At 47.0% G+C, this 19111-nt stretch overlaps 1 protein-coding gene across 5 annotated transcripts in view; it reads right to left on the minus strand.

The window, feature by feature from the left end:
* LOC119456222 (uncharacterized) overlaps nucleotides 1–19111 on the minus strand; it is a 97245-nt gene that overhangs the window by 16546 nt on the left and 61588 nt on the right. The window contains exon 1 of one of the 5 annotated variants that reach the window (XM_037717862.2): nucleotides 14857–15643. The exons of 3 other annotated variants lie outside the window; for them this stretch is intronic. In XM_037717862.2, the coding sequence (XP_037573790.1) occupies nucleotides 14857–15067 (211 nt within the window). In that variant the 5' untranslated portion in view covers nucleotides 15068–15643. Of the gene's footprint in view, nucleotides 1–3901; nucleotides 4264–14856; nucleotides 15644–19111 lie in introns of those variants that run through there. One more of the 5 variants, XM_037717867.2, reaches the window with a different exon arrangement.

Raw genomic sequence — 19111 nt, forward strand, 5'->3', positions numbered from 1 at the left:
TATGCACGCATGTTCACTGAATGCTTCAGGACTGGAGCAATTCTCTAAAAGTAGGAGTAACTCTGGAGTAATTCCCTAAGCCAAATACATGTGAACCTTAATTACTCTCATTACTGTGTGTCATATACTTTGTGCATCTCTAGCGCATATTTAGTTATGCCTAAACTTTGAATTTAGGACTTGCTGATTACTGTCTTGTTTCTTCACATTTGTTATCACATTGTTCTCCTGATGTCATGCAGCTCTTCGCGTAATTTTCCTATGCGTTTTCCTGCCGGTAATTTATTGCTTTCATTATTGTTTATTATGCGCACCTGGTACAAAGTGGCAAGTTTCGGTAATGTGCACAGATCCACAGTCAAGCCTTCGTAGATGATTTTTTTCTTAATTAACATCCCTGTGATGTTGAAATCAATTTGATTTGATCGCCTGTGATAGTGATTCGTGTTTTGCAAATTTATACGCGACTGTGGTCATCTCTACACGATCGAACAGCACGTGAAGCCGAGCGTATTGTAGCTACCTGTGCGTCCGTTGGAGGCCCCACGTACGTTGTTAATGTCAGCTATTTGTGGAGCACGCTTGCTTTAGGTTCCGGCGTCTGCAATTTCTTTTGTGTGCGTGAGTTGCCCTTGGCTACCCATGTCGGTGGCGTCGCCCGTCCGGTTTTGCTTCCTTGAAGGCGAACTATAATTGAATAGCCGCGCTGAAGGATAAGATAGCTGGTACAGGAGATAAGAAATAAAAGTTACAGAGACCAAAGTTCGCCCGCGATTATCAGACGGCGTCCGAGGCAGTTGTCCAGTAGTGCCTTCAACGTGCGCTCAGACGGCGCTACAATGTTCTTCGAAGGCACCGAGTGAACTTTATTACAAGACGAATCGCGCTTTTTACTGTGAGCAGTGATTCTCATGGTTACAGCCCGCTTAGGCTCAAATGGCAGCATGTACGCTGTATTTCAGAACTTTGTAACGGCGCCTCAGTGCACTGAAATGACCACCCAGAAATACAATATAATGTATACAATGAAAAAAAAATTAAGGTAATGTATATGTAGTTAAGCTAAGCAGAGCATGTTTCTAGCGGCTACGGACGTAAACAAGAACATAGATAGATAGATAGATAGATAGATAGATAGATAGATAGATAGATAGATAGATAGATAGATAGATAGATAGATAGATAGATAGATAAACTTGTTTAGAAACGATCATTATATGCCTTCCGGTCCTCAAGAACGCCCCTCACCAGTTTTGGGCATTGCAAGAGGACAAGCGCGGCGCGTAGATGGAAATCGTGTCTGCAAAGTATCAATTACGCCGCTGCACAGCGCAAGAACAGATGAAGTTTGGAACAAATGCCCGTGCGCCCGTTCTCTCGAGGTATCCCGACTTGCAGCTAGACAGTCAAGTAACAGGCACGAATACCCCTGCCTGAAAAGCGCGCCTGAAAAGCGCACTGCCTGAAAGGTCACCTATTATGGCAAGTGACCTCGGTTAATCGTTCATTGCAGAACGCACAATACTGTCACTGGGAGTGCGCAACGCAGCAAAAAGAGGAAGAGAGAGGAAGGGGGGAAAAAAAACCACCGCATATCCACGAAGTGAATGATGATGAGTGGGCGAAGCACCGGGGATCATTCGGGTAACCGTGAATTCCCCGTGTATATATATATATATATATATATATATATATATATATATATATATATACATATACTGTACATGTGTACAGTATATATGGCGCTTATATAGCCCTTGTGCACCGCACCACCCCTAGCGGTCTCCCTGCAAACTGGAGCTACGGACAAGGGACGACGACGAGGGACAAGGCTCGGCCCTAAGGTGCTTCGCCCCTAAAAGACGAGGCGGGGCTTGTGGAGTTAACGTGCCATGATCCCTCGGTCTCTAGGCAGTCTAGGTGGTTCTGCCCTCGGACCCTCAACTCCGGTATGGGTGAAGGCAGGGAAAAAATGTCGCTCGTTGACGAGGGTTTATGTTGGCAGTGTAGCTCGCCTCCTGACAGCATGGCGACACGACATTTCTATTTTTTCCTATCTCCTATCACAATGAACCGATTTGAAAAATTCTTGCGCTACAATCCTCCACAGATAACGACCTACAGCTTCCCAGCGGATAATCAAAATTTGCAATGGAGCCTGGTGAAGGGCTTTTTAAAAAGTCGCGAACGTTCGACTGACACGTAACGCAGAGCTTGCTCCACCAGCAGAACGTAATAAATCTGAAAGTGTTTTGCTTTAGCGCCGATGGAAAGGGCTGATTGATAAAATGGTAAACGATAATGAACGATAAGGCGTGACAAAACACATCACATACCAAGATACCTATTGTTTCGAAATCTAACACTTCGTCACGAGTAGTCGAATGACAATAGAAGATGAGTCTCCGGGATAGCTGCCTAATGTTTGCTTTTTACACCGTTAAAACATATCGCAGCGCAGCAACCACCTGAAGGGCTGATCTATGGAGTTGAAGTGCACAGAGACAATAACGAAAGGGACGCTTTGTAAACCGCACGCCGTGCAGAGGTACACACGCTATCAATCGGTCAAAATTTTATGGGCTAAGATATCGCAAACAAGTGGCAACTGTGTTGCCTAATCCATGGTAGTTAATGATCACTGACGGGGAAATCTAAAAACGGCGTTGTGGTTACACAAATTGTTCGCTTTCACGGCATTTCGTATCTAAAGTTGCTCGTGAACTGGTGATAGCGTTGGAAATTCGGCTGCTCCGCGGCTGGTTACCTCAAAGTCCAACTTGACTTAACACTTGAAGCAGTCAACAGTGAGGGAAATGTTAGCTTCAGCCTGAGGCTTCTCTTGTTCGCCCCGTTGTTGAATACTTCTACGATACAAGGTTCTGAGAAAAAGAAATAAATAAATAAATAAAGAAAGAAAACGTTTCGGACACTTGGACACACAAGTTGTGCAGGCAAAATCAAAAGTGACAGGGACACCGGAGCCATTGTAGTAAGAGAGAAAGGAAATATTGCAGCAAACGCTGTACCCTCTTTACGAACACCTCACGCACGCATAATTGAATCAGGCACAAGAGGGCAGGAAGGAGCAGTAAACAGACGTGAAGTCGCTATGAGCCTATACCAGGAAAACAGAAAATAAACAGTAAGAAAGTAACGTGGTAGTGTTTAGGGTGCTGTCCACCTGTCCCGTTACTTCCTTCCTCTGAGCTGTACTGAGCAAGAACATGTTCTCTCAACCGACTTCAGTTATGTGCAATGAAACGAAATTCCGGCTAAGTGCTGCTGAACTATCACGGCGGAGTTCACACGAATAGCCCGAAGCTTTTCGCGTGCATAGGCACAACGTGCGCAAGGTTTTCCGAGTGACAACACTAGCACACATCTGAAATACGGAACGAATTGCATAGAATAGACAACCGGTGAGAGTCGTTGGAACGCAGGGGAAGCGGAGTCGCCGGGCAACATAGATTTAGACGGAGCCACGAGATTACAGAATCAGCGGGAAGGTGGGTTTTGGTTGACTCTGCAGGTCAAAGGAAATTGGAGATCTCCTTTGGCAGAGGCGTTTGTCCTCTAGTGGACTTCATATGTGCAGATCATGACAGGAAGCAGCCTAGATATATCACCTCTTTACAACCATAAAACCCACAACCCGGTAACGGGGGTGAACCGTCGTGGAGAAAGTGGCATCAAAATCCGAAGAGAGATAACGGAGCCATTGCAAAGTGGCAGAACGTAAGGGCAAGAACACGGGCAAAGAACAGCTCACACTTACTGCACATCTCCCGTGGTTCTCCGTGACGCCCTCATTTTATGTACGCCCGCTTTACACTGGTTCACTACCAACTTGTCACCCTAATAAGGGTGACTCATACACTATGCTCTTACCGGGACGTACCTGGCTATTGGACAGCAGTTCCAAAGCGCTCTTCGCCCAGTCGACATGGGCACCCGTACAGAAATAAAAAAGAAAGCGGCACAGACTGCACGGTGTCACTACGGTGGCAGGAAAGTCATCCTCCCGGCAGACGCGGTGTCACGCTACATTACACAGCGGGACACAAAAAACAAACGAACGAACAACCGGAGGTTTCACTACACAGAGGAGCGACTTCTGCAATGCGCGGCTCGCACGGCCGGAGGCGGCGCGCGGTGGAAAAACACTTGTCACAAAACCCCACTGGATGCAGGCGAGAGACGTTCGCTCGAGAGCGGTGCAACTTTTCCCGCGACACCGTAGATGCTCCAGCCACTCCAACGTCGCATATATAGCGACCACGAGCAAGTGAGGTCGCGCGCGTGCGAGACGCCATACGAGGCGCGGAGTTCGCGCACCGCATAGATTAGTGTTTGTTCAGCGGCGCGCTTCACCACGCGACCAGCGGTGCGACGCAGTGGGCGGGCGCCATTGTGTGTTAATGCCACGTCACACCAGCGAAATGACGCGCTTCACTACCGCTACTGAAGGAGGCTCGTACAAAAAAAAAAAAAAAAAAAAAATAGAAGCTTCCACCGCCACCGCTTCCGACCACTAGGCTCCGCGCTCTTGTTTCGTCTAGTCCAAACTCGACGCGCGCTTCCGCTGCGCGAATGTCGGAGCGAGCGCGAAATCTGTGACTGTATATACACCGTCCACTGGTATTCCAACCCATATTTGTTCATAATGGCACGCGCTCCCATATTATGTCCGGCAGATCATGTCCGGCAGCTTGTATGTACACTTCTTGAGAAGTGTACATACAATCAGTGCATTCTACCGGCCCACCTTTGGGGCTGAAACTCGGAGGGTAACGAGGATTGAGAAAAAGCTGTAGGGACCGAGTAACAAACGATAGAACGAGGAATTGATAGGGGTAACGTGACGGTATTATGTCTTAAAGAGCAAACGGGGTGTATCTGATAGTCGACGTAGGGGATATTAAGAGAAAGAAGTGCAGTTGGGCGTGTCATGTAATGCGTAGAGCATATAGGCGCCGGTGCCAAACGAAGGGACACGCACTTCAGGGCAGCATTGAGAGCGTACGATGAGATTAGGAAACTTGTAAGCATAGTATGCAATAGGATGACGGAGGTAAAGGAAAATCGATGAGAAATGCCTTCGTCGTGCGATTGACATAAGATACGCCGCCGCTGCTGCTGCTGATGATCATGATGATTCACTTGCACGGCAGTCGCAATGTTGTGGTTTCGCGTATCGAATTAGCACATCATTGAACGCTTTCATCGTCATCATTGTTGGACGCTCTATCACATCATGACGCTTTGGAATATTGTTGGTTGTAGGTCGAAAACCCCCACTTTACCCACCCCATTGCGATAGTTCTCAAGAGATTAATGCACTCTCTGTAATGTGCCAGTGCTCTTCCTCGTACATTCCTTTATCATTTGTTAAAAAAAAGAGACGTTTGCAGGCTCAGTTGCCAGTAGTTAAAGAGTGGTAAAACGCAACCCAAAGGAAAGACAATCCGATTGGAAGTAGGCCAAATGAACTCAAGTGCATGAGACTATAATTTATCGCAAGTCACCAGTTCAATGCGTAATGGAAGCAAAGACAGTAGATTTTCTCTCCGGTGAAATTTGAATTATCGACTGAGCAAATCCACTCAGGTACGAAGCAGGTAGTGTGACGTGCGGAGCAAACACAAAATTTTGCCCTGTTACTGCCGCCGGTGGGCTGTGTGCAGCAGGATGTGCCCGGATCAACCTTGGAGAGTAACGCGTACATCTCGGAGGCATCACACGTATATACACAGATTTATAGAGCTGCTGCATGCGACTGTCATTTGATAGAGCGCTTTAGCATAGCGCTGATAACAATCCGGTTTCGTAACGGTGCACAAGCGTGGCGCCATCTGCGCCTGCGTAGCTTCTGCTTCGATGCAGCTTAAGTAGCTGTGCTATTAATCACCCTTAAATTATTTAATAAAGTTGTAGCATGATGAGCATTTCAGTCCGCGTAATGGCAGTAGCAAGAACACGTATTAACACGCCTTTTTGAACACATTACCGATACAATACATGGTAGAGTGGTGACACTGACGAGCTAGCGATATCCCATTTCTAGCGAAGACGACCGGCTTGTATTGTGAGCAGATAGCTAAATCGTTGGTTTACCGACCGTGACATGAAATGCAGCAATGGAAATAAGATGGATGAGGTGAAGGCGTGAAGACGTATGCAAATGGTGACGCAGAGAGGGCATTCCATCTCTTCGTAACTGGCTGAGGGAGCGCTTCTGGCAGCAAGGCTTTGGGAAACTTCCATAATAATATACGACCTGTCGTGGCGGCAGTTGATGGGACGAGTAGGGCGAAACAGGCGAAGGAAGGGCGGAAAACGCGATGCACGCACAGCGGTGTGAGACCCGTTGATAAGGCTAAAAGGCGCCGCTCAGGTTTTCACGCCTGGCTTCGTGGTCTCTCTCTAAACGCCGACAAGCAGCGGCAGTATTTGCACTTGGGCTCCATCGCACTCGTTGGGAAATGATAGCAGCGAACGGTTTGCACGAAGCGTCCACGTCCTGTCGTCATCGCGCTGCCACAACCAAAGTGTTAACGTGCAAAAGACGCAATTAATGGGTCCATGGCCAAGAGGGAATCTAACATACGGACGTGCTTTACAGTACGAACACCAGCAAGCACGATTTACCCAAGGCAAAGAACAGAGCACGAAACGAAACTGCCCTCTCGTTAGGGGACCGAACCCATGATCGACCTCTGCCTGTTGATTGTAGTGTTCTACCGACTGAACGCTGCTGTCTGAACTGCCATTCGGCTGTCATAAGTGTTTAGACAGTATACCGGGCCAGACATGAAGGCGACAGCCAGAAACACTCGCAACATGCATCTGTGGGCTTGTTTTGTGGCAACTGCGAACGACAAAGAGCTTCACGCCAGGGTCGCAAGTGCGTCGCGTGGCATGCTTAATGTCCAGCATTATCGCAAGGAGCTCTCAGGTCCTTCAGAGCGCCAAGACTGTCATTAGAAACACGTGCGACTCGTTTTGAGCAGTGATAATCACGAAACTAGTTGTAGAGCGGCTAAACAATGGGTACAGGAAAGCCCAAAACGCCAGAACAGCTGCTTTTCTTCCACTCGCGTCATTGTTTAGTCGTGCTGCTTAGTATCGCTGATAATGTATCATAACGTCTAGCTTTTCACACCGACTCGGACGTCCGCATTGTACGGGATATGAGTTCGTGACGCGAGCGTAGCTGCTCAGCTGTCGCAAGAGGAAGTGAGCGGCGGTGGCCACCCGCGAGCCTGTCATTGGCGAGGCACAAAACTCAGACAACAGGGGCCTGAAGAAACACGAAAACATGAGGTTATGAAAGAACTTCACGCTCTTCATTTCTTTCTGTTCTCCAGCTTTTAATCTCGCTCTGTTTTTTCCACTCTGCACACAATGCCTTTTTCTGCTTCTTTCTTTGCTGTACAAGAGAGACAGGAAGAGCTGTGCCGTCCCGTCGCTTATCCTACCTCAAGCGGACTCTTCTCTGGACCCCCCCCCCCCCCCCCCTCTCCTTTCTGCTTCACCAAACGAAGAGCTCATTATCTTCCACAGAGATAAGCGTGAACGCAGGGGGTTAGCTCGAGGGACCGTCCGGTCCCCCGAAAAAGAATAAAAACGCAAACAAGAGTGCTTCCTTGCCTTGAAATCGCTGAGGGTGCCGAGGTCAAACTTGACTTCTCAGTTCTTTATCTCTTCTACTGAGAGAAGCTAAAGCGTCGAGGTCGAGAGAAGTCAGTGACGGCTTTCGTAAGAAAAAAAAAAAGTGAGAAAAAAAAATACGAAAAACGGAAGAAAGGGCGAGCTGCCCATTGCATACTGCTCACATTCCTGCGGCCGCTGCTGCGTCCACCTTCTCTCTCTCTCTCCTCGCCTGTCGAGCGCCTTAGTGCATATAATCTCTATCTACCCAACATCTACCGCACCTTGGATGGGAAAGAGGGCAGGGAAAGGGTGGGAGATGGAAGCAGAGCAAGGCTGATATCGAAACGGTCGCAACGACTGCTTTTCGCCGACACTGCGCATAAATTGTGTCGCCCCCTTTTCTCTCGCTCGCATGTAGCGTTGCCCCCACGCACGACGAAGCTCCACTGAAGCGAGAAGCAAAGGTGCGCACAGGAAAGGCACAAAGAGTAAAGAATGACGCGCTGATGGGGTCAAGTGCGTCATACAGCCAAGATAAACCGGTGCCTGCCGGTGTTCTGGCCTGCACCTGCAGTGGCGGAGATTAATGCACTACGCACATTCTGTGTACAAACAGGACTCGGAAAGTAAGTAGGCTTTCGCTAAGCCACTGTCGGGAAAAGCTGCCGAAAGAAATAAAATGAGAGAAACGGAGCAGACCTAGCTGGGAGTATAATTGTTTAATTATCTTCAGGAGCCGCTCACGTCGCGTGTGTAAAATTTCTTATGAGATAGGGGGAATCGAGCAGTTTAGTGCTCCTATATTGAAACACAGGTGCAGCTATAGCGCGGAAACTGACCGGAGCTTTTTGTTAAGAAGTTTCGAAGTGATGATATCTGCCTCCTGGGATCGTATAGCGTTGCCGTAAAACACCTGGAGCTTCGGAGGTCATAAAAGTGAGGGCGATTCATTGAATAATTGATTGATTGATTTGTATTGAATGCATGGTTGACTAATCTGACAGAGTGGGTTTAATTTTAGCATAAGGCTACCAATCGTGCTATGAGAGACATCTCAGTGGACTACGGATTAATTTTGGCTACGTGTTTTTTTTTTTTAACGTTTGTCTTAAGTTTGGCACACGAGCGAACCTTTTATTTTTTCGAACTAGATGTTCGTTTACTTAGCTTGCCCCCTTTTTAAAAATCACTGCCCAAGCACTCCGCACAGATGGTTAACCAGCGAAGCTGAAACGTGCGGCCCGGTGTTTATCACTGGGTTAATCACGACGGCTCATTAAAGTTTTTCTCAATTATTGGTTACGCCTTTGTGTTTCTTAATGATGTTCGACACACGTTTGGCTGCGAAGAAGAGAACGACGTCTCTGACGTTTTTTTTTTTTTAAAGGGGTTTTACGTGCCAAAACTACGATCTGATTATAAGGCACGCCGTAGAGTGGAACTCCGGAAATTTGGACCACCTGGTGTTCTTTAACGTGCACCTAAATCTAAGTACACGGGTGTTTTCGCATTTAGCCCCCATCGAAATGCGGCCGCCGTGGCCGGGATTCGATCCCGTGGCCTCGTGCTCAGCAGCCCAACACCATAGCCACTGAGCAACCACGGCGGGTGTCTCTGACGGTATGCCCGCGGTCCGCCGTTGTCGTATTGCTGCTTGCTATTCTTCAAGATCATATTGCTTCAAAATTAAATCGGTCCGTCACGTAAGACAATGGATGGCTCATACCCCCGTAAACGCGGCCTTCCCGTTATAAGGACAAGAGAAGTGAAATTCAACGCTGGAATGATGAGCGGCACCGGAGCCAGCTGTGGAAGAAGACGACGACGCTAGAGCCATTGCTGATGATGATAGTTTTCGGCATACAGGCGACAGACGGACAAATCGGCTAGCCACATACGGCTTGCTGTAAAAGCTTTCTAATTGGTTTAAAGTACATGTCAGCTTCAGTGAAACTGGCAATCCTCTATATTTTGCTCCTTTTTCTTCTCTCTCTTTTTTTTTTTTGCTTTGTACAGAACATTTTCATCAGAGGCGTAAGAAAATGGGGGCAAACCACTGTGATTCGCTCACAATCGAGTTTAGTCACATACGTATACTTCGCTGAAGCGCTAAGAGACGCAGACAAGAAACACAATACGATGGAGGACGTTGCCCTACCAACTGGCCCAGCTATCCATCTTGCGAGTTTATAGTGACTGCTTGGTGAAGAACGTAACTATAGCTTCGCTAATAATTAACACAACTCGAGCAGGTCGAGTCAGAAGTCGAACTGACCCAGCTCGAGCCGATCGCGCTTCCATGCATCTTGTTAAGCGGGGTGGGCGATTTGGCAGGTGGGCTAGATCGAATTGAGCCTCGACGCTGGCTCGGCCAGCCCCAATAGCGACCCGACAAGCCGACTCGATATGGCTTTATCGTGTTCACGTAGAAGGTAGCTTGTGTGACACTGCATGTCACCATGTGTGCCATGTACAGCAGGCTGGCTTCGCCGCCCCCCTGGGTTGCAGTTTTCCTGTGAGAAAATTCCAGCGACTATTCCACCGACCGTGAGTCCCTTCTTTTCCTGCAGCCACAGCTCTCGGGCCGTTGGGAAGGACAATGGCACGTTCCGACTCGCGCTGTGTGGGCAGCATCAAGCGGACGAGCCATTGCACCATTGTGCGGCAAGCGACGGTTTCAATTAAGCGTCGCTTGCCGCTGCGGCAACCTTTGCGTGTGGTCGCTCAACGTCCGCTAGGCTCTAAGTCTAGCCAAACAGTGTGACTACGTCGTTGCAAGACCGCTAGAGAACAAGCAGCCGTGGGGAAATTGTTGCAGACACATGGATGAATGTCTAAACCTTACCGATCACGTAGATCAGTATGCAAATGAGAGGAAGCATCTTTTTAAGTTAAGAGCTCGTCCACGTTTTTCCATTAAGGAGAAAAACAGTATCAATTGGTGCCAGCACATTATGCTTCGAAAACACTTTAATTGCACCTATTAGACTCAAAAAAGGTTTATTATTAGTGGAGTAAATGAGCAGAAAACTTGCCTTTACTGAAATGCGCCCCGAATCTGCGACGCTCATGACACTATTGTGACGTCATATATATTACAGTATTTCCGCGCATTTCGTTTTTTTTTTGCATACAGACAAAGTCTACGAAGGTTGCCAGATTAAGTCTGCTTACCTTGGAATGCATCCTTTTCTTATTGAAGCACTTAACCTGCCCTGAGCAGATAATGCCACATGACGTCGCAGTCGATGACATCACGGGAAGCTGGTTTTGGAACTTCAAGGTGGCGTCGTCACCCGCCTTTCGCATCTTTCCTTATTGCGTCCTTTCTGACTTGGGCAAATTAGCTCTCACGATTAACACTGACCTATATGCAGAAAACAAAGATAATGTTTAATAACCTGGCAAGGGAAGAAGAATTCAGGATCGCCTGTCAGCCTCTAGAGTCTGTAAAGGAGCACGTTTATCTAGGTCAATTGCTCACAGGGAACCCTGATCATGAGAAAGAAATTTATAGAAGAATAAGATTGGGATGGAGTGCATACGGCAGGCATTACCAAATCCTGACTGGGAGATTACCACTGTTGTTGAAAAGAAAAGTGTGCAATCATTGCATTCTACCGGTGCTAAAATATGGGGCAGAAACTTGGAGGTTAACAAAGAAGCTCGAGAACAAGTTAAGGACCGCACAAAGAGCGATGGAACGAAAAATGTTAGGCCTAACGTTAAGAGACAGGAAGAGAGCGGTGTGGATCTGAGAGCAAACTGGGACAGCCGATATTCTAATTGACATTAAGAGGGAAAAATGGAGCTGGGCAGGCCATGTAATGCGTAGGATGGATAACCGGTGGACCATTAGGGTTACAGAATGGATACCAAGAGAAGGGAAGCGCAGTCGAGGACGGCAGAAAACTAGGTGGAGAGATGAATTTAGGAAATTCGCAGGCGCAAGTTGGAATCAGCTATCGCAAGACAGGGGTAATTGGAGATCGCAGGGAGAGGCCTTCGTCCTGCAGTGGACATAAATATAGGCTGATGATGACGATGATGATGACGATGATGATGATTAGCACACCCTAAACGAATATTGTTGCATACAGTTCATTTAGATATGTGCGTTCTAGAAATTTGGAACAATGTCACCTCTGCGTCAGAAGAATGGAAAACGATCACGCGAACCGCTCGTGTGCCAGTTAATCCTATTTGTTGACAGTTTTTAATGCACTCCTTGTAGCTTCATCATTACTGTCGGGATATTTTGCGCTGTTCCCCTACTGTAGCATGACAGAGGGATTAAAAAAAGATCGAGTTTCCATCCCTACTACATCTGCAAAATGCTTAGAACGCGCCTGAAGTTAAAAAAAAAGAAAAAAAAAAAGGAAGGATCTGGGAATGAAAATGGCTCATTCGCGTACAGTACACCAAGCGGCTTGCCAAACTGCTTTGCATAACGGATTACATGTAAAAGCGGCAAGAGTATCCTCGACGTGTCCGCAGAATCCACGAAGACGCCCACCTTCCCCTGGCATTTTCTTTAAAGCAATTTGCACATAATAGCCAATTTCGCAGCACGGAACGTCTACGAATTGTCCGGAAACGTGGACAGCGCATTTAAAGGGCGACAAACTTTCTTGGCGCATCGCGTAAACTGCCGTCTAAAATTGCAAAAGTTGCAGCTGAAGAAGATATAGGCGCTTGCGTCACCGGTCCAGATGAAGCTGCAATAAACACAGAAGCTGTCATGGTGCTCATTTCTCAGTGTTTCTTTTTAGATCTTTTCTTTCCTTATGCGCAAAGCATAGCTCGTATTAGCGAAGATTTGCCAGCGTTGGCATATCGCGTACATCTGCGCTGCGCGCGAAGCTCTCCAGCAAGATGCTGCCAAGAGAACAGGCGCTGTGCCATGTCCTTGTCCACCTTGTCATGTCTGGCAGTGTAAACATCCTCGCGATTCGTGTACAGGTATTCAGGTGCGCCGACAAAGACGTGCGCGAGGGAAGACGCGTCGCATCAACCGCTGCAAGAAACCGCGCCCCTGCAGTGCCTGCGTACACTTTGTGCGTCGCAATGAACGCGAGGCGAGCGTGCGTTCGGTTGCGTGAACACTAAAGCATGTACCTCTCCTGCGGTACTGAAGTATACGTATAGTTAACAAAGCGAGAAAGGGCAGAAAGGTAGCAGTGTAGTGCTGAAATGTATGAAAGACAAATGTGACGGATGTAAGGAGAGACATGTTAGAAAAAAGTTGGCCGCGGAAGACCCGGACACAGGAAGAGAGAAACGGCAACACAAACGGCATTGGGTTGCTTTTTTTCTAATATGAATCTCTACCAACTAGCTCAACATTTTGACGTTTTGGGAAAGAGAGAGTATGAAAGAAAGGATGATAGAAGAGTAGGATAATAATAGTCCAGAAGATAGCGGTGTTGGAAGTGGTAAGTACATGTATCGTTCGAGAACGTTTGTAGACTATATATACACATAGCTATCGTTTATAAGCAATACCCTAGTTGTTTAGGATATGTACTTTTATGTGACGTATCACGAAAGCAGGGCAAATTTGACAGTCGAGAAATCTGTAGTGCGCAGTTCGAGTTAGCTGATGCTAATGAACTAGACAACTAATGAAATGAACTTGACAAAAAAAGAAAAAAACAAAGAAAAAAGTTGTTTTCTACGAGACTACGTTGATGTTTTGGAGACAGAAAGCTCCATTCTGTATGCTGCAGACGCGACATGCGCACCCAGAGGCGTGAATGAACATGAACCCACAATGCGTTAGTAAAGAATGTATTGTCATTGAAATGATAGGAATATGCTTGTAACATAACTTGAAGTCAGAGAGCTTGTGATTTCGTGAGCTAATTCGTATCGCGTGTCTCCTGAGATCATTCGTTAACCCCAGTTTCTCCAATGTACGCCGCAGACGCAAAACACGTCCTTTTCTTTAGCTTTTCCCTCCACCAAGATTCTGCCCCGTTGCCCAAATATATATATATATATATATATATATATATATATATATATATATATATATATATATATATATATATATATATATATATATATACGTAATACGCTCGCGGCCTGGGGGACCTTTACGGGCCATTAACTTTCTTTTTGTAACGGGCGTTTCACCATCGCGGAGATATCCGAAGGACTGCAAATGTCATCAGCTGATCAGTGACCAGAAATCCGTCATCAATGTTTCACTGATAACATGTCTATACGATTTCGCATTCACCGTTAAAGCTGCGACACGGTACGATGTGCGGGTGTACTGTCGCATACTACGGAGGTCACATGTTTACACCACACGCTCAGCGGCGTCGCCCAGCGGCAGAGATAGAGGGGCAAGCGAAAGGACGAGGGAGACGGTAAACAGGCCTGACGTCACTCGGAAGCTGTGCCAGACACGCGCTTCTGCTGAGGCCTTTCTTGCTGCTGCTATGGTTCAGGGTCGGGAGACACAATGGTTTTTTTTGGCAGGCGTTACGGAATCGCCGAGGCGGCCCGCAGTGATCGTAAATTGCGATGCGCCCTTTGTCCAACTATTCGCTATCACTCTCGGTACGTTCCATCGGAAGTTAACGAGGCAAAACATGGCCGTTAGCTGGGCATCCCATTGTTTCGCGACGACGCCGATATTCGCTGACTCGGAGCAGATGGCGCAGCGTCAAGTTCAACATGCAGCGATTACTTAAAAAAACAGTGCACATTTCCGGCTTTTCTGAAATTCCAAATGGAATTGAAGACTGTACTTGCAAGTTCTCATAGCGATTTTCCTGAACCATCGTTCAAGTGAGTGCACTCAACCGAGGAATATTTCATCGACAGCTGTGTATGACAAACGAAAAGAACTTGCACATTCGAACGGAATTATTCGTTTCGGTTATGCAGGGTCATGGCAATCACGTGCTTGTTGCCACGTGTACTTTTTTCGGACACTCAGCAAATCTACACTCAGGTTATACAAATTACCTGCATGGAAGATAGACCGAGTGGAAAAACAGCTTGAACTAACGTGAGTGTCATACCCAGCTTCGTTATTTTCGGTTATTCTTGGTACTTGTTGAAGCCAGCAGAAAGCGGTGCTAAATACAGTTATGCATAATGACGCGAAGCTAGGCAGTTACCACCAGCAGCAGCAGCTATACAAAGTTCAAATCCACGCACATAACTTTGTAGTCGTCGTCTTACCTCGCCGTTTGCGGTAGCCTGTCAGACGCAGCAGGCCATTCGCGTTGTGCTGCAAGCGGCTTTGCATGAGGTTGGCCTTGGAAGGTCGCCTGCCGATGCAGCCGCCGTACCGGGGGCCTACGGGCATCACATCGAAGCTGGCGTGTCGACATACCACGCACGGAACCGAGCCAGCGCTGATTTTGCGCGTACGACTAGATCCCATCTGCATCTTGAGATCTCCTTGAGGACGGCGGAAACGTCACTTGAGAAGAACGTCGTCACGCGAACATCGTGCTTCGGACACCCTGGGCAACTTACTGGTCCCAAGCGATCCCAATGTTTCACACGATCTTCTCGTCACTAACCCAGTTCCGCGCAACAACTTCTGCCTCTGGCGAACTCTCACGCGATCTTCTTCAGACGAGGCTGTTCCCGATAACCGAGGTCCTACAACCTGCGGAAGCGACGTTCCACAACCTGAAGCGTTGCAAAGTTCTGCTCTGCGAAGACGACTTCTGGCGTGGCCAAGACCTTCCTGTCGCCACTGCGGTTGTAGTGGCCTCCAGAGTTCGACACTGGTACAGCAGCGCACCGGGGGAATCCGCTATGTCCTTTCCGCGCTGTCCCAGCTACAAATTGACTCCACACAGCACGAGCTTCTGTGCCATTCACTGGTCGGTAAATGAGCCGCGGGCTTTCCTGACAATCTCAGTCGCGCTGCAACATTGTGTGACGTCCGTGGTGATAGGAAATCGAGCTTCTGTCTTGCGTCGCCTCCGACGGCGACGGACGTCTACATGCTTGTGCTGTGGAGAGCGGAAGGTGCGGTCAGAACAATTATCGATTGTTTCTGAGCTCGCATTTGGCTGCAGATAAGGGATAAGCTACTCCCGACACCAATTTTTGTTCGCGCCGAAAGCATACGCACACACGGAGGCTTTGTTCTTATCGATGTGGCGCGATAAACAACGTGGTGCTCGCTACAGAGAAGTGGCAACCGCGCTTTGCGCACTCTTTGGCCGCCAACAATCGCTGCCCCCTCCATTTACCCTCAGCTTACCCCGAAAAAAAAATAAGAAGTAAAATGTAACTGAGAAATAAACGAATAATTGAGCACAAATAAAACGGTCATGACCAGGAGATGGGCGCCGAAGTTCACATCGCAGAGTTCAAAAACAAACAAACAAGCGTAACTAGCAAAAATAAAATGCATATAAGTGTGAATTTGTTTTGAGTTCTGAGTTCTGCCGCTGGTGAACTAACTATATGCTCCTGAGACCCGCAGGTAGCTCGAGGACATAATCACTTTTCAAGTCGGTTCTTATAATTACTGGCTGGTATGTTACACGCGCGAAAAAAACTTTTTTTTTGTTTGCCTAAATATCCCGGTTAGATGTCAGAAACAAGACCTCCATTTGTCAACAAAGTGACCATCTCCTTATATTCGACATGATGAAAACTGGTTTTCTTTGCATAAAAAGAATAATAAAAGTGCGACATCGTGTGGTGGGTTGCCATGTTGGATTTTCGCGTCATTTGGGGGTATTGGAAACGCACTTCGTGGTCGTCAGATTAGTGTGAATATTCTCAAAAGCTGACGGCAATGATATAGCTTAACCACTTCCATATATACACTTCCACTGGCATCTGACTTCATATTCGGTATGAGTATTTTACATAATCGTTTCATAAATAAATATGACACAGGTTTAAACCAATGTGGATTATAAAGTTCGAGGGGTCTCAGGAGGATGGAAGCCAGAACACGACAAGAACCTCGATTTGCAACCTGACAACTATGGCACTGTGATTTAGGCCGACCTGTTGACGGTGGAGGCAGGACAGCCATCAGAGACTCCTTCGATTGTCCGCCTATTGCCAGGGCGACAGCGTTAATAATTTCTCGGCCAGAATGACCGCGCCACACCTGAACAAACTGACTCCTATAGCTAAAGGACTTTATGAGTGACTAAACTGGCGTGCCTTTGTGTTGATGTCACGTTTGAGAGGTGGACGCCTGTGTGCAGGCGACGCTTGTGGACTTCGCTTTACTTTTCAAAGAAACACGCGTCCTGGAAGAAGTCGTTGCACTTAAGTCATGGTCAGTCGTGATCGCCAAGTGCTTAGAAGAAAACAACACCGTTACTCGATATCAAGTGCATTTACATTCGTACTAACTAATGTTGTTCTTTCTTTCTTCTTGCTTTTCCAATTTATTATTATTATTATTATTATTATTATTATTATTATTATTATTATTATTATTATTATTATTATTATTATTATTATTATTATTATTATTATTATCTTTACGAAAGAAGGGATATATAGCGCGTATTACTCTCGAGCAACAAATGCGGTTCGCTCAGCATAGCAAACAGCTTTTAAGAAGCCGCACAATTTATCGAGTGGCTTGTACAAGGCATCGCGCAGATTCGTGAATAAAATGACCCAGCTTGTACGTAATACGGGGCTGCGTGATTAACGTCAGGCAGCGCCAGTTAATGCGGGCACTGACAATAACTTTCGTTTAATCTCGAAAAAAAAAAAAAAAGCCGACAGTCAGCCGATTCGTTTTAGCATTATTTTTCTGCGAACTCCCCGTACACTTTGTTTCGAGCCGCCTCAGGGCGAAAGTAATAAAAACGCCGCTGACCCCTACGAATTGATGTATTCGGAAGATTTAAGCAGACGTGTCGATGTAACTTCGCGGTAAACCTGAAAAAAAAAAGTGATACCATCTTTTCAGCAGAAGCCATCTATCGGTCAATGAATGACCGATAGATAGACATCTGCATCGAGTGTGCTTGAAGCGGCGACCTTGCTCGAATGGGAATAACAAAACCGGCCTTCGAATGTAGGAGAATTTATGTTGTCCGATAGTCGTTTCATTAAAGCGCTGTCTCCGCATTTGAGTTCGGCGTACACGGTTAGGGGGATAACGACCCGAAAGGTCGAAAGTGTAGCGAGTGGCATCGTGTCAATTAAGGCATAGTTAGTGATTGTAACGCACGTATAACGAAACCTCTTGTGCCAAGTGTGCGGCTTAGCGGTAGATGAAAAAAAATTGAATTTGACGCTTCGAACAAGCGCTTTTAACGAAACGGCGCCAATATTAGTACTAAATGCTTGTAGCGATCGACTGACATGGCCTGCCATTCAATCACTGCAGACATAGCCATCAACTAATGAAGCGCGATAATTCCAACGCATGATCTCTGCTATAGGTCGTGGAGCGTTCGATCGTGCGTAAATCAGTACGTATACCGAACAATAAATGTGATCAGCAAACTGGCCCCTCTTGAATGAGAGCTTTCCCATCTAACTGAAACGGGGTGCGAGTGTACAGCACGCCATAGTGCTAGGATTATCGCGTTTAGTCTGTGTGATTACCGTATATATATACCAGATCGAAAATTTGATAAGAGACCTAGCCTGGCAGTAAGTAGGGTCCGGTTACCAAATGCTCCGTGTTAGCGCCAGCCAGCATCACATATGGCTGTGCTTTATACCGAGGATACTTCGACGGTAGCGCGCTTACGCCACGAATACATAAAACATTTATTTCCTGTCTATTCATATAGCCTAACTGCAAAGTTCGGACATAAAAAGTAAGTGCAGTATGAACGTTAGCAGAGCGAAATGTAATAACGGATGTTGTTCCTCGTTTATATGTGCAGCGCTTTTCATTGTCGTATCCGCCAGCGCTTTCTGACCAGCACATTCACACATTTCGCAATCAGTCATTATCCCTCGCAAAGATGCCTTGCCCCCACTTTTTCTTTTCTTTATTGTTCGGCTACATTATACCACTCACTTTGTCTTAGCGATAGCACTGACGTCAGTATCGACGCTAATTCAGTCACTGTACTATTGCGTTCGTGTTCCACTAAAGTGGTTCAATTGTCTGCGAGGGAATTTCGCACTCAGTACCGCTAAAATTCTAGCCCGTAATGACGCACGTAGCGGCGATAACGAAAAAAATAAGGGGGAAGAGCACAATGGACACGGCTGTAGGGAACCGGGTTTCCGAGACACTCCTCCGGGACCGCGTATAGGCGTCAGCAGCGCATGTTACACGCCCCGTTTAACAACACGCGTTGAGCATGTGCACACTTCAGCTCAGAGCGTCTCTCCAGCCCGCACCGATAGCTTCGTATATACTCTCACATTTCAAGACGGCCCCTTCTGATGCCCCGAGAGCACTTCGTGGCTTTGGTGGCGTTTGTCGTGGTCCTCGTAATCTCCAGCTGCTGGAGACTGAGAGCGATAA

The sequence above is a fragment of the Dermacentor silvarum genome, chromosome 6, assembly GCF_013339745.2.
Source record: "Dermacentor silvarum isolate Dsil-2018 chromosome 6, BIME_Dsil_1.4, whole genome shotgun sequence".
NCBI lineage: Eukaryota > Metazoa > Arthropoda > Arachnida > Ixodida > Ixodidae > Dermacentor > Dermacentor silvarum.